Genomic DNA, 12803 nt, shown 5'->3' with positions numbered 1-12803 from the left:
CATTGGGCTGCCTTTGGCTCAGTTTATGGTCTGAAGCCAAGAATAATGTTGTTGACCTAGTGGAGTCACTGAAACGGTGCGAATCATGTCTGTACAAACCGCTTTAGTCATGATGCGTCTTTGAGCCGTGGAAGTGGAAGGAAAAAAAGAGCTACCCAGAAAAAACCACTGCGCTATAAATCTATTACGCATTATATGCTTGTTATTGTTGTTTATGTGGTTTCAGCCCTTGTTACCTCAGCTTGCCTTCCTCTCCTCTTGAGCTTAAGTTACTGACTTAGATTTCCAAGAATAACTGTTGACACCTCCCATATGAGAAGGTTGGAGAACATATTTGCATTATTGTGGGCTGTTTGTGTAGGTGGAAAGCGCAAGAGTGCAGTAAAATATTTGCTTTTGAGACCAAGTTTCTGAAACCAGAATTTGTCTTGTTGCTAATTTACATTGGTGTCTGTTAGGGAGAAAAACTGTTTACACCCTGATTATTATACAGATGGATTTTCTCTGTTGGCATGTTACTGTAGATTGCTGTTTGCTGCTGCTGTAACTCAGGAAATTCTTGTGATTATGTAAGCCCATTGTGACAAATATTTATGGTAATGTATTCTTAGAAATTGAAATGTTTGGAAGTAGCACAGTGATTTACTGATAGCTGGCTCTTACTGATGACTTATTCACTCTATTTTGCGTTTATACATTGGAACTTAATGTCCACGGTGAGAAACTCCTTCCCTCTCTCCTGCTGGGAGATTTGTGTTTTATTACCGTTGATATGGAGCTAGCCAAGTTTAGAAAGACTAAAATCTTTCGGTTGTAAAAATGTCGTCTTCAACGATATGCGTCTTTTCTTTTACATAGACCAGGTGGATGAACGCACAGTGCCTAAAATATTTTTCAGTGTTTTTAGTTTTTCCACATCCTACTTTCTGCCAGCCCAACACAAAAAAAGCACTGAAAGGTCCAGTACCTGACCTGTCTGCTCACTCTGAAAGCAGCATGAGTGCTTTTGGGTTCGGTTTTTATTGGCTATCTACTTTCCAGTAGGAAGCTCGTACTACTCCGGAGCGCTGAGTGATGTTAGTCTGTCCCCGTCTGACCTGGAGTTCCTGAAGCAGGCAGGTTAGCCAGTTCAGAGACAGACAAAGTGGTGAACAACATGCCAGCTCCTCTGGAAGGCGTCACATTTCGAAATCCACATTTTGGGATGCGAAGTGATACAGTCACTGTTCTTTAGTTTGACCCCGTTTGCTCGTTTCTTTGTCCAGACAGTGGAGTTAAATATGTTTTTCCACTGTGTCTGCCTTTTTAATGATTTCTTCTGCCTTATGAGTCAGAGACGAGAGGCAAGTTTGTAGCTTTGATCCAGAGGTTTGAGCCAGTGTCAGCCAGTAATAGAGGCCAACTAAGTTCTCTATCACCACGATTCTCAAAAGCATCTTAATGGGTTGTTGTTCGTAAACTTCAGTGGGACAGAGCCTAACCTTTAGATACTTTTAGACAAAGTGTTGGTCTGATTAAGAGATGTTCAGTTTATCTGGACTGAATTATCTGTCTCTGCAGTATATGTACCAAAATGATTTAACTTCAGCTAGTACACCTTGTGTGCATTGTTCCTGGAGGAAACTGCATGCTGTAAATTAATTGTCACTGACTAATTTCTCAAGGAGCCGTGACTAGAAAAACCTCACCACCTCACCTTGTGACGCTTCGCCATGTTGGTTGTTTACGACTGGAAAAGGTAGTTGTGCCCTGAAGTTTCCATCTGTATTGCATAGCAACAACCTTATTGGTAACATGATGGCCTACCCTGGACCAAAACAACATATTTTTCAAATGCAGGAGAAATTTTGTGATGGATGAAGCTCTTAAATTTGTGGATTACGATTAGCCTGAAGCCCAGTAATTTTGCACATTAGCTTGGCGTTAGCTGTCTCCTTGCATGTTTGGGAAGTTAGAAAGTGCCGTGGGCGAAGGGTGGGGTAAGGGAGGGGTGTTTTCCCATTTCACAGACGGAGAGCTTGGGACAGCTCTAAGTGATTCACTGAGGAATTTGTTTACTTGTGGTAGAGCTACAAATAACTATAGGGCTTATATAGGGCAAAAAACGACTTCCCCTTCAGGCAGCCATACAACATAAACAGAGCTGTGAGGGGAAATACTGGACTGTCTTATTAAAGCACAAACGCTACACATGTTCCACACAGCCACATGGATCCCATTACTCACTGAGGAGCTTTTTTTTTCGCCCCATCAGGACTGCTGGCCATAGCTCCTTCATCCTCACTCTGGCAATTTGTCTACCGCTGGCTTGAATAGATCCTAAAAACATGTTATTAATCAGTCTCGGACCAATGCTGTTAGAAACTATGTGAGAGCAAAAGCTTCCTCTGTGGCATCCAGACGGACAGTGTCTCAAGACGATGTTTGGCCTCCTGTCAGACGCTCTGCGTTCTTGATCCATAAACAAATTATCCACACCTTAAAGTGGACTCTGTACTTGGTCTCAGTGACCCTTGTGCAAGATGCTGTATGCAATATGTAGCCTTTCTCATTAATTTGTTTACATCTTACCACATGTTCCTCTTTTCCCGTGTAGGCATTTGGGAATGCAAAGACAGCACATAACAACAACTCCAGTCGCTTTGGGAAGTTCATTCAGGTGAACTACCAGGAGAGCGGCACTGTGAGAGGGTAAGAACCCAGAACCAAATTCTTATTAATGTCCAAATAAAATAAGAAATAATGTTAAACTCAACCACTTATACTTTTTTTTTTTTTTTTTTTTTTAACAGAGCTTACGTGGAGAAATACCTCTTGGAGAAGTCAAGACTGGTCTATCAAGAGCACAATGAACGGTGAGCGCATCTCAGAAATGCAGATTCTTATCAAAAGCCCTCATATGAACAGCAGAAGTACATTTGGCGAGCAGGACTGGGCTGGGTTGCTATGACGTACATGCACCAAATCAAAGATGATAAGCTTGTGTAAAAAAAAAAATATATATCAGTAATTAGCAGTAAGGCCAGCGAGCTTTTATTGTACTATATTTGTAACATTTCAACAAAACCTATTAATACTCATTTTAATCCAATCTTGCAAATTGAGTGTTATAACACAAAAAAGTGAGTTTTTCTTAAAGCTGCATATATTTCACAAAAAAGCTGGCACCAGAATGTCTGTTGAAGATGCCAACGTTTAAATAGACGACAAAATTAATTAGTGGGCTCAGCAGTAATATATTTGATAGTTGGTGGAGTGCACAGTCGGCCCCTTTTTGCTAGCTGCCTCTGAGATGGATTTAAGGTCCATAAAAACTTTTGAAGTGTGCATTTAAAGAGAATTTTGGTCGAACAGCAAACTTTTTCTCTCAAACCTTTCCACTTCAGCCCGACTGTCAGAAACAGAATGCACACGCAGATAAATAATCTGATGGAAGTGAGAAGTCGTGGTTGTTTTTCAGTCAATAATTTGATCCCTCTCCAAGACATCGGTTTCACAAGTAGTTTAGCAAGATGGTTTTCTGTAGAATGTGGATCTCCAAGAAGTCAGTATAGCTCAGTGGTCACCCCACGATCGGAAGGTCGGGGGTTCGAATCCACTAAACGGCTACCCTGAGGTACCCCTGAGCAAGGTACCGTCCCTACACACTGCTCCCTGGGCGCCTGCTTAGTGGGTGCCCACTGCTTCACTGAGTGAATGGGTCAAATGCAGAGAAAAACAAGTAATTTCCCCACAGGGATCAATAAAGTATACATTATTATTATTATTAGTCAACTTGTCAGTTTTCACACCACATGAATTGAAACGAAACCTGTAAGATGAAATTTGAAACCCCTCTCTATAGTTGTTCCAGTTTTAAATACTAACAATGCTAAAATTACCATGCTGACATTCTAGCCTGCTGAACATAACAAGCCTGTTTCCAAAATAACATGCAAAGCACTGTATACTGTATTGCTGGATGTCAGGAGTTTGCTGTGCTCACTGCACTCAAAGTAAAGTCCTGCATCCCACTCAGTTAGTTTGTTAAAAATGAGCATGTTCATGGCAATGATTAATACAGTAACTGATCGGCTGCTAAAAGCATAGGGTTTTTTGGGGGGGGGGGCATAGGTGATTAAGCTGTTTTGGTACATGGGGGATAATATCCATCTCAGTGGAAAGAACATAAGATTAGGAACGTTGTAGATGGAGATAAACTTCTTAACCATTTCCAGAAACAGATGTGGTGTTTTTATAATTTAAAAAAACACTGTAAAGTTTGAACTAATTGAGTTACAATGTAATAATTTTTTGTTTCTTTGTTTTTTTTTAGAAACTACCATGTGTTTTACTACCTGCTGGCAGGAGCAAGTGAAGAAGAGAGGAAAGCCTTTCACCTCAAGAAGCCTGAAGAATACCATTACCTCAGTCAGGTGGGACCTTTAGCATCAGGCACTGCAGACTTGATCTTACACTAGCCGTGCCATGTGATGTGATGTTTGTTACAGTTTTCATTTATCTGTAATGTTATAAATGTCGTCAGCATGTGTGAAATATTAACACTGGGGGAAAATAGTTTTTTGACACGTGCTGCACTGCTGTCCTTCACATACAGCCTATCTAAAATGTTCAGCTGTTTCAGGAACAGACACAGCGTCTTAATTTGTTTGCTTTTCATTTTGACTTCTTGTAGGCATAGCTGCACGTACTGTATAGTAGGTTTGTCTTCACTTCCGTCTTTATTTACATTTTTTTTGTTCATGCAGTGAGGCAACCTCACTGCTTCACTTCTGCTGACAAAAACACACCAAATGGTATTCGTCCCCATCTCTGTTGCTCTGTTGTCCTAAAGGAAAACGGGTTTCACATAACTATGAAATGAAGCCACAACAAACACACAAATAGTCAGTCCGCATATGAAATGCGGATGTTTTGTAAAATTTGAAGTGTCTCTGTTTCCGAGCTTGACATTCAGACGACCAGCGACCTCCCCTCCTCCAAAGTCCTCATGCCTACGCAGAAGAGAGCAGGGAATTCCTCCCATTCCTCCCAGCCACTGATGTGCACATACAAACATGCGTGCGCTCGTGTACACACACACACACACATTCTGTTCATGCCCTTGTATTTTCCCCTTCTCTTCTATTTTGGGAACCACATGTGAATATATTATAATATAAATGTAAATTATAGCTCCCAAGCTAGAGCTCTTGCATGAATTTCAGTGTTCACACAAGGAATCAGGTTTTTACTGTGTGCATGTGTTTGTGTGCGTATAAGAAGAAACTGAAATTTATTTATGAAGTAACTTTGACACACTGTCACAAAGCAGTGTACACAATATATATTCCCTTAAAATTATTTTCTTCCAGAGTAACATCGTGCAGCATCACGTTGTACCGCAGCTAAAAGAAACAAAGTTCCCCAAGGAGGTGCACTTAAGGACACCCTCACTGAGGCTCGTTGATTATATGCTGAAAAATTACAGAATGCACAGATGAGCAGATAGCAGTTGTTGCATGAAATAATGTGAATCTGGTTCTCTACTGCGAATCCTGCATTTTTGCAGCAGTGCCTGCTCACAATCTGGAAATGCAGTAATTACTTTAATCTACATAAATCTGTGGTTGTTAATTGCTCCCTTGGGTTTGTTATCTGCAACAATGTGTCTGCAAGTTGAGTTTCATACCTCATCAACAACCCTGTTTAAAAAAAACAAAAAAAACAAAACCCCCCCAAAAAAACAAAACACAAGTAATTGACATGAACAAGTTGAAGTTTAACTTTGCTTACTGAAAAATCGCAAAGAATTTGACGATTTTATAATCTGCCGTGCATAATATCATTAAAACATTCAGAGAATTTCGTAGTCTCTGTACCAAGGGTAACACTGAGAAAACTCCAGCATGCAAAGAAACTACATGGAGAGAAGGCAGCAGTATTTCTAAGCTTATTTAAGATGGTCTGAAAGAAAAGATTTTTCTGACAAATCAAATTTTAAGCTGAAATGAAGGGAACCATCCAGGCTGTTATCAGCACACAGTTTAAAAGCCAGCATCCATAATGGCGTGGGGGTAGCTTGAACATCAGCAAAGTGCTATGAATGCTGAATGATTTATAAAGGTTTTTGAGCAACATATGCTGCCATCCAGACTGTTCTTTTTCAGTGAAGCCCTTGCTTATTTCAGCACAACAATACAAAACCACAGTCTGCAGCATGGCTCAGTAGTCCAGTTCCTAAACTCAAGATGGAAGAAAAGAAAATATTTCAATATCAAAACTGTAGCACCTGGTCCCATTAATACCAAATGTCTCATTTAGGACACGGGTAATGAAGAATTATGTTTTAACATTTGACAACAATAAAATCTAGGGTTTGGATGGCTTGCAAGAATTCAGTTCTACATTAGTAGAAATCAGTTCTTATCTTAGGAGGTAAAAAATGAGTCATAAAAAGGTATTTAAAGTTGAAGAAAAGCCAACAATTCATTCTGGTGTCTTAATATTTTTGTGTGCTGCATGTCTGGACCTCTTATTTCCTCCTGCTTTGATGTCTTAATGTGTTCAACCATAAAGTGTTTATGTGTTAGTGTCTAAGTGTGTTTTCTTTGTCTCTGTCATCACTGCTTATATGCTTAAAAGTGTTTGACTTTGAATCGTCGATGTTTGAGACTGTAACGAACAGCCTGTATCTTAACAGCACGACTTCATTGTCATTGGTCGCTCTTAAATCTGCGCTCATGTTTGACCAGTATAGTGTGTGTTGTCATTGGAATGCTGCTCTCTAACCTTGATCTTGCCTCCTGTAAACTCGTCATTTCCAGATGTCAAAGACAAGCCACCAACGTCATTGGGAGAGTTACTGTGAGAGTGAGCCGGTCAGTATCAGCTGTGTGTTAACTGTCCGTGTGTCTGCACGTGTTGCAGAAACCTCAGCCGGTAGATTTTGTGTCACCTGAGCACTCGCAGCTGAAGCTGCACTTCATCTGCACAGTTGCACACCTCCTCCACCCCTCCACCCACCCGTTCCTATGATTCCCTTGCTTATTTTGTTGCTTTTTGGATATTTCCTGGTTTGGGGAGCATTTATTTGTTTTTGCTTTCCCCTGTTGTACTGCTTTTGAGTTCTGGTGGTATGTCTACTCATATCCTGGCCACTGTAGCTGCCTGTGTTGCTCTAATTTTTTTCTTTTTTTTTTTCTTTTTGATCGTTGACCGGTACAGTATTTCCTGCAGCACTCATTTGAATTTCCTGTCCTCCATACACTACAGAAAGTAATCTTGTGTTCAGACAATTTGTAGCATCAAAAACTTTTAACACACTCATAACTTTGATGTGTGACCTCACCTCTGAAACATGGGAAACACTGGATTGAAGAATGTCAACGATCAAAAGGTCTTCTCTCATTACTGTTGGGATTCCTTGTGTCTTTTTTGGGGTACTGTGTGTTTTTGTGAGTGTATTAAAGCATTTATAGTGATTAGAAATGCTTTTATACTTTCCATTGACATTGATAGAAGTCAATGGAAAGCTTAAGTTTTTAGCTGCAGTTCATTAATCCAGTAATATTGCAAAATATTACAAAATTCAATGCAAGTTGTTGTATAATGCTGATAATATAGGTTTGTGGTTCTTGACACTACTGAGGAGAAATGCTATAAATATACCCAGACTGCACTGTGAGTAGACAAGCGGTGATCTGTATTTTGATTGACATCTTTTATGACATCTGGAATCTTTAGACACCTTTTTACTACACTGACTGCTTTAATTGAAAAGAACTTCAAGTTTGAACAAGCAGCGTTCACATAATGCAGGTTTTGTTGACGTGGAAATGTAACACCAGAGCTTCTAATGGGTCAGTGTAAATTTCTGCTGTGAAGGAAGAGAGAAGGAAGCGAGGAGGAGGCACACTGGTGCAAGCATGAGTCTCAGCGTTCGGAGTGTTTGTGTTTCTGAGGCACAGTTTGCGATAATTATTGCAGCCATAGTGGAATGGGCCTATAAAGGAAAGAGCAGAGCTCACTTTATGGTGGGTGTATGTAGTTCAGTGAAGTACTGTGTACTTATGTAGAAACATCAAAGCATATGTTTCTAGGAACGCTCTTGTAAACAACCAATCTAGATCCAGAATGATCTAAAAGTATACTCCTGCTAGTATTCATATAGCTGCTAAATAGAATATTTCTTGTATTAAATATATTTTTCAATCACGTCATGACTTTAGTCTTGTTATGACAGTCAAAACATTGCAGTCACTTTATTTACTCTGCTAGCTTAGGTGATCATCCATTCTCAAGAACAGGCTCATCCATAAACTGCTCTTCCTGTCGGCTTTACTGCTTGCCAAATGTTTTGTGGATTGGTTTAAAGTGGAGTGCCAAAGCAGATTTTCCACTACATGAGCAGAACCTGCACACGCCACTGTTCACAAGACACTCTGCACATTAGGCTCAAGTTTTGCAGATTTCTTTGACCCCAAGCTTCTTAATGATAGCTTATTTCAGTAATTTGTCTGCCTCAGGCAATTTTTCTGTCTTTTGTTTTAAATTTATTTTAAGTACAATGTAAATAAAAAAAACAAAAAAACTTTTTAAAGTGTATTTGCTAGACAGTCTGTAAACCTTGAAAACATTAAGGCACCACATATGTCAGCAGTCCTTCTAAACCTCAGAGTAGCTTGTCATTAGCCCTTTTGGCTTCCCCGGTCACTGTGTTGTAACAGCCTCTGCAGGCCTGATAACATCCAAAGACTTTTTTCTTTTTTGTTTCTGCAGGACTGCTTCAATGTAGAAGGAGAGGACCTGAAGCATGACTTTGAGAGGCTTCAGCTGGCCATGGAGATGGTGGGCTTTCTTCCTGCCACACGCAGGCAGTGAGTGACCGACACAGAAACCATTATTTACCTATGGTATCACCTATTTATACAGTCCAGTTCAGCAGTGTTTCATCTAACTGCACTCGCCCCTACTTTTGTTTTATACTATAAATGATAGCTTTGCAGGCCACCACAGCTCCCACTAGCGCTGTTCGATATAACGATATATATTGGATGACGATATAAAAACGTCTATCGTTTCATTTTACGCTATTGTTTGTTTCGTGGTGTTGCAAAATAAACTGTTTACGGCAATATTTTTTTCACCGTTTTGATGGTCACTGTAGTGGCTTTATTAATTTCTTAAATTTCTCTCTTTCTCTTATATTTAGTATAACCACACTACTGACGGACAAGCGCCTGTTTTTATGCGTTGTCGTTAGCAACAACGACGGTAACAGCATTGCGTGTCCGCTTGTTTATGTTCCACATAAACCTTTCACAATAAAGCTCAAGATCCTGTTGAGACTTTTCATAAACTGAATCACGTGAAAGAGTAGATTATTTACGGATGAGAAGTAAAAAAGAGCCGCCAGGTGCTAAAAAATAAACCTTAGACTCAAACGTTAGAACAGGCTTTTTCCCGCAGCACGCCGTGTAATAAATACTCACAAAGAAAACAGCGGCTGTTACAACTTATGTCTAAAAATGTATAGTTTCATGCATCGGTTAAAACACTCGACTCCAGCTACATGACGCCCAGCTGGAAACACTTCACGCAAGTCGAGCTGCCCGAGATTCACAGAATTTACAGAAAATGTTAGAATTTTGTGATTTCTATCGTTATCGGGACGATAGAATTCTTATTTCGGGATATGAGATTTTGGTCATATCGCATAGCCCTAGCTCCCACCATCACTACCAGTACTGTAAAGTAATTATTTCAGTCCAACTTTTACTAATAAAATCAATGGATTCCACTGATTGAGATGATATACTTCCACTGCAGCGTCCCATGAATGCTCTCTAACTGTTGTTTAGGATCTTCTCTCTGCTGTCGGCCATCCTTCACCTGGGTAACATCCGCTACAAGAAGAAACCTTACAGGGACGACCAGATAGACATTGTTAACCCAGAGGTGCTACCTGTTGTGTCAGAACTGCTGCAGGTAGATGGCAATGCTAAATATAGTTCTACATATTACATGTCTAGATTGTGAAAGGCGGATGATTTTAAACTGCTAAATACACTTCCTATTTGTTCAAGCCAGGATAAAGACACACACACAACCGTGTATTCATATCTCTGTGGGGACATCTCATTGACATAGTGCTTTCCCTATCTGCTTACCCTAACCATCAAAATTGAATGCCTAAACCTAAACCTAACCATAACCTAATTGTAACCCTGACACTAAAACCACATTTTGAGTCTGAAAAATGCCTTCAGACTTGTGGGGACTGGGATTTTGGGTCCCATAAGGGTTGTTGGTCCCCACAAGTATAGTAAACTTCCAATTTTTGGTCCCCACAAAGATATTAATACACATACAGACACACACAAATGCACATTTTCGGTTACTTTAAACGTAATCAGGTGTGAAGGGCAGCTTGAAAAGGGTTTCAGCTTTCTTTTGAATGAGTGAACACTTGTGTCTCACCATCATCTCTAGGTAAAAGAAGAGATGCTGTTTGAAGCCCTGACAACGCGGAAGACGGTTACTGTGGGAGAGAAGCTGATTGTTCCCTACAAGCTGGCTGAGGTGAGACTGGAGCTGCTTTTCGGCTTCTCAAACAGTAAATAAATAAAGCTGCAAATCAAAATGTACGACAAAATCTTAATAAGTCATCCACAATAACATCTACCTACTCTGAGCAGCAGGAATGCAGATGTTTCTGCCAACTTGAAGCCCGTTCGGTTGTTGCACATCACAGATTTCTGCCTGTTCCTTTGTCTTCGTGACATGGGCTCTTTTGAACATATCCAGATGTGTGAGCTGTCTTGCTTTAGGTAGGTGGGCTAATGCTGATGGCAAATGAAGGCCCGAATCGCGCAGTGGGCAGCCGCGTTGCATTCCAGAGTTGATTGCGGCCACAATTCTTGTGATTCCACCGGCGCATTTCAGCGGGTCTGCGCCTTACTAAAAATATGCACAGAGTCTATTTTTAATGGAAGCCACGTCAAATAGTAGAGAGCAGGAAGTCGGAGACAGGAACAGAATGGAACTTTTGGTCATTTTTCAAGCGATCGTAGAGATCAGTTGCTGCATGTCTGAAATTCTCTTTGTGTGAAGCACAGAGCGAAAGTAAACACAGGCTCATGATTGATGTGTTGTGAATTAGTAGGCAATTAATATTTACAGTGTGTTTTGATTGGCTTTTTCTGGCATTCGTACCAATGTACTCAGTATGATGCCAGATTTGAAGGCGCATAGGTATAAGTAGTTTTTGGAGTGTTTTCACATCCGGGCCGAACGCAATGGCACTGCAGTCGTGGCTCTTCAGTGTGACCTGGCTGTGTTTACAGAAAAGCACGCACCAGTACCGGATCTCCTCCTGCTCACTCTTGATTCTCCGCAGCTTCTTCGTTTAGTGGCGTCAAGTGAGGGCTCTGAGTCACAGCAGTGCGCACTTACACAAACCCACATGCACAAAGTCCTTCAGTCTGTTTAGAGGGAAGGGAAAGCATTTCAAGTCCCTCTAGAGTTTTCATGGGACCTCCTCTCTGAAAACAAACACATCATGGTCTGCAGATGCGAGCCATCTGAAAGAGACGAGGGAGCAACACGAATACAGGGTGTAAAGAGCCCCCGATACATTTATTATTTTTTGTTTACATATGTCTGTAATGCACAGACTTTAAAATTGATCACGATGCCTTCAGTATTTCATACTTTGCTGATGTCAGATCTTGCACACACAGGCTGTGACTTGAGTTAAATGATTTTTTTTTTTTTTGTTTTTGTTTTTTACAGCACAGATTTTCTGCAGCAGTCTCAGCAGTATTTTACCACAGACTCTCCAAAAAGACGGTGCTGTGCTGTGTTGTGCTGTACATTCCCACCAAAACAGCAACAACCTCATAATGGCCCGCTGGATATTTAGGAGTCATTTTATATGAACAAACAGTGATTGTTGTGGTAGCACACTGGGTGGTCTTTGAGTAAATATTGCTCTAACAGTCTCAACAATCCCATTGCCTGTTAACTGAAGTCAGACAGTTGAAAACCTCAAAGAAGTCTGAGTGTTTCTGTACTGAGTTTTCTCCATTTGGTCAGATTTATGAGACAAGTGAATGTTTTAAACCCTGCTTCCTCTAAATGATGAAAAGCTTCTGGGTTATTAGACTATGGTACGTACAAGTATGTACAAGGATCCCAATAGGCTCTCCTGACACATAGAAGACATATTTTGTCTGAGGATGTTAAAAATATCCTGCTTAACTGTTTAGAAACCCGTGATTCTTGCGTTGAAGTAGTCACTCAGTGGGTTGTTTTCTTTGTGAAGTCTGCGGCTCTTCTTTGCTGCAGTGAGGTCAAATCTTTCCAGCAGATACAGGAATTAAAACGTTTTTCTTCATAATTTGATAAGGAAGCTTTTGCACAAAAAAATCCTGTCTTTTATGAAAGAAGACACAAAATTGATCACTCTGTTTGTCAGTCAATCCAAGCTTTTAAATCCCCAGTATTGTGATTGGAACTGTGACATAAAAATATTACTAGTTTTTCATCCAAATATTTCATGCTTGTTGCCTGAATATCATGTTGGTATTGCCAGCAGTGAGGTCAAAAATATATCAAGTCCATGCTTGGCTTATAACAGCTGATATTTCTGTTGGGCCTTGACTTTAAAGCTGAACTTCTGCACCTCCATCTATCACAAGTTGACAGATCAGAGTGCAACTGATGAGTGTAATCCTCTCTAATGACATTTATAATGACTCAGCGACGCCCTGCTGTTGCACAGCGCAATCTACCAACATGTTTTGGTTGAGATGTCAGAC

At 40.4% G+C, this 12803-nt stretch overlaps 1 protein-coding gene across 10 annotated transcripts in view; it reads left to right on the top strand.

Annotated features, from left to right (window-relative positions):
- Positions 1–12803, top strand: part of myo9aa (myosin IXAa) — a 95659-nt gene that overhangs the window by 47371 nt on the left and 35485 nt on the right. For 9 of the 10 annotated variants that reach the window (XM_085166409.1, XM_085166400.1, XM_085166391.1 and 6 more), the window contains exons 3-9: positions 2597–2691; positions 2793–2855; positions 4316–4415; positions 6807–6860; positions 8761–8858; positions 9843–9969; positions 10474–10563. In XM_085166409.1, the coding sequence (XP_085022535.1) occupies positions 2597–2691; positions 2793–2855; positions 4316–4415; positions 6807–6860; positions 8761–8858; positions 9843–9969; positions 10474–10563 (627 nt within the window). The remainder of the gene's footprint in view (positions 1–2596; positions 2692–2792; positions 2856–4315; positions 4416–6806; positions 6861–8760; positions 8859–9842; positions 9970–10473; positions 10564–12803) is intronic. The other variant, XM_085166372.1, reaches the window with a different exon arrangement.

The sequence above is a fragment of the Neolamprologus multifasciatus genome, chromosome 1 (genome assembly GCF_963576455.1).
Source record: "Neolamprologus multifasciatus chromosome 1, fNeoMul1.2, whole genome shotgun sequence".
Taxonomy (NCBI): Eukaryota; Metazoa; Chordata; class Actinopteri; order Cichliformes; family Cichlidae; genus Neolamprologus; species Neolamprologus multifasciatus.
The sequence above is the reverse complement of the archived record's forward strand: the minus strand, read 5'-3'. Positions and strand labels throughout refer to the sequence as shown.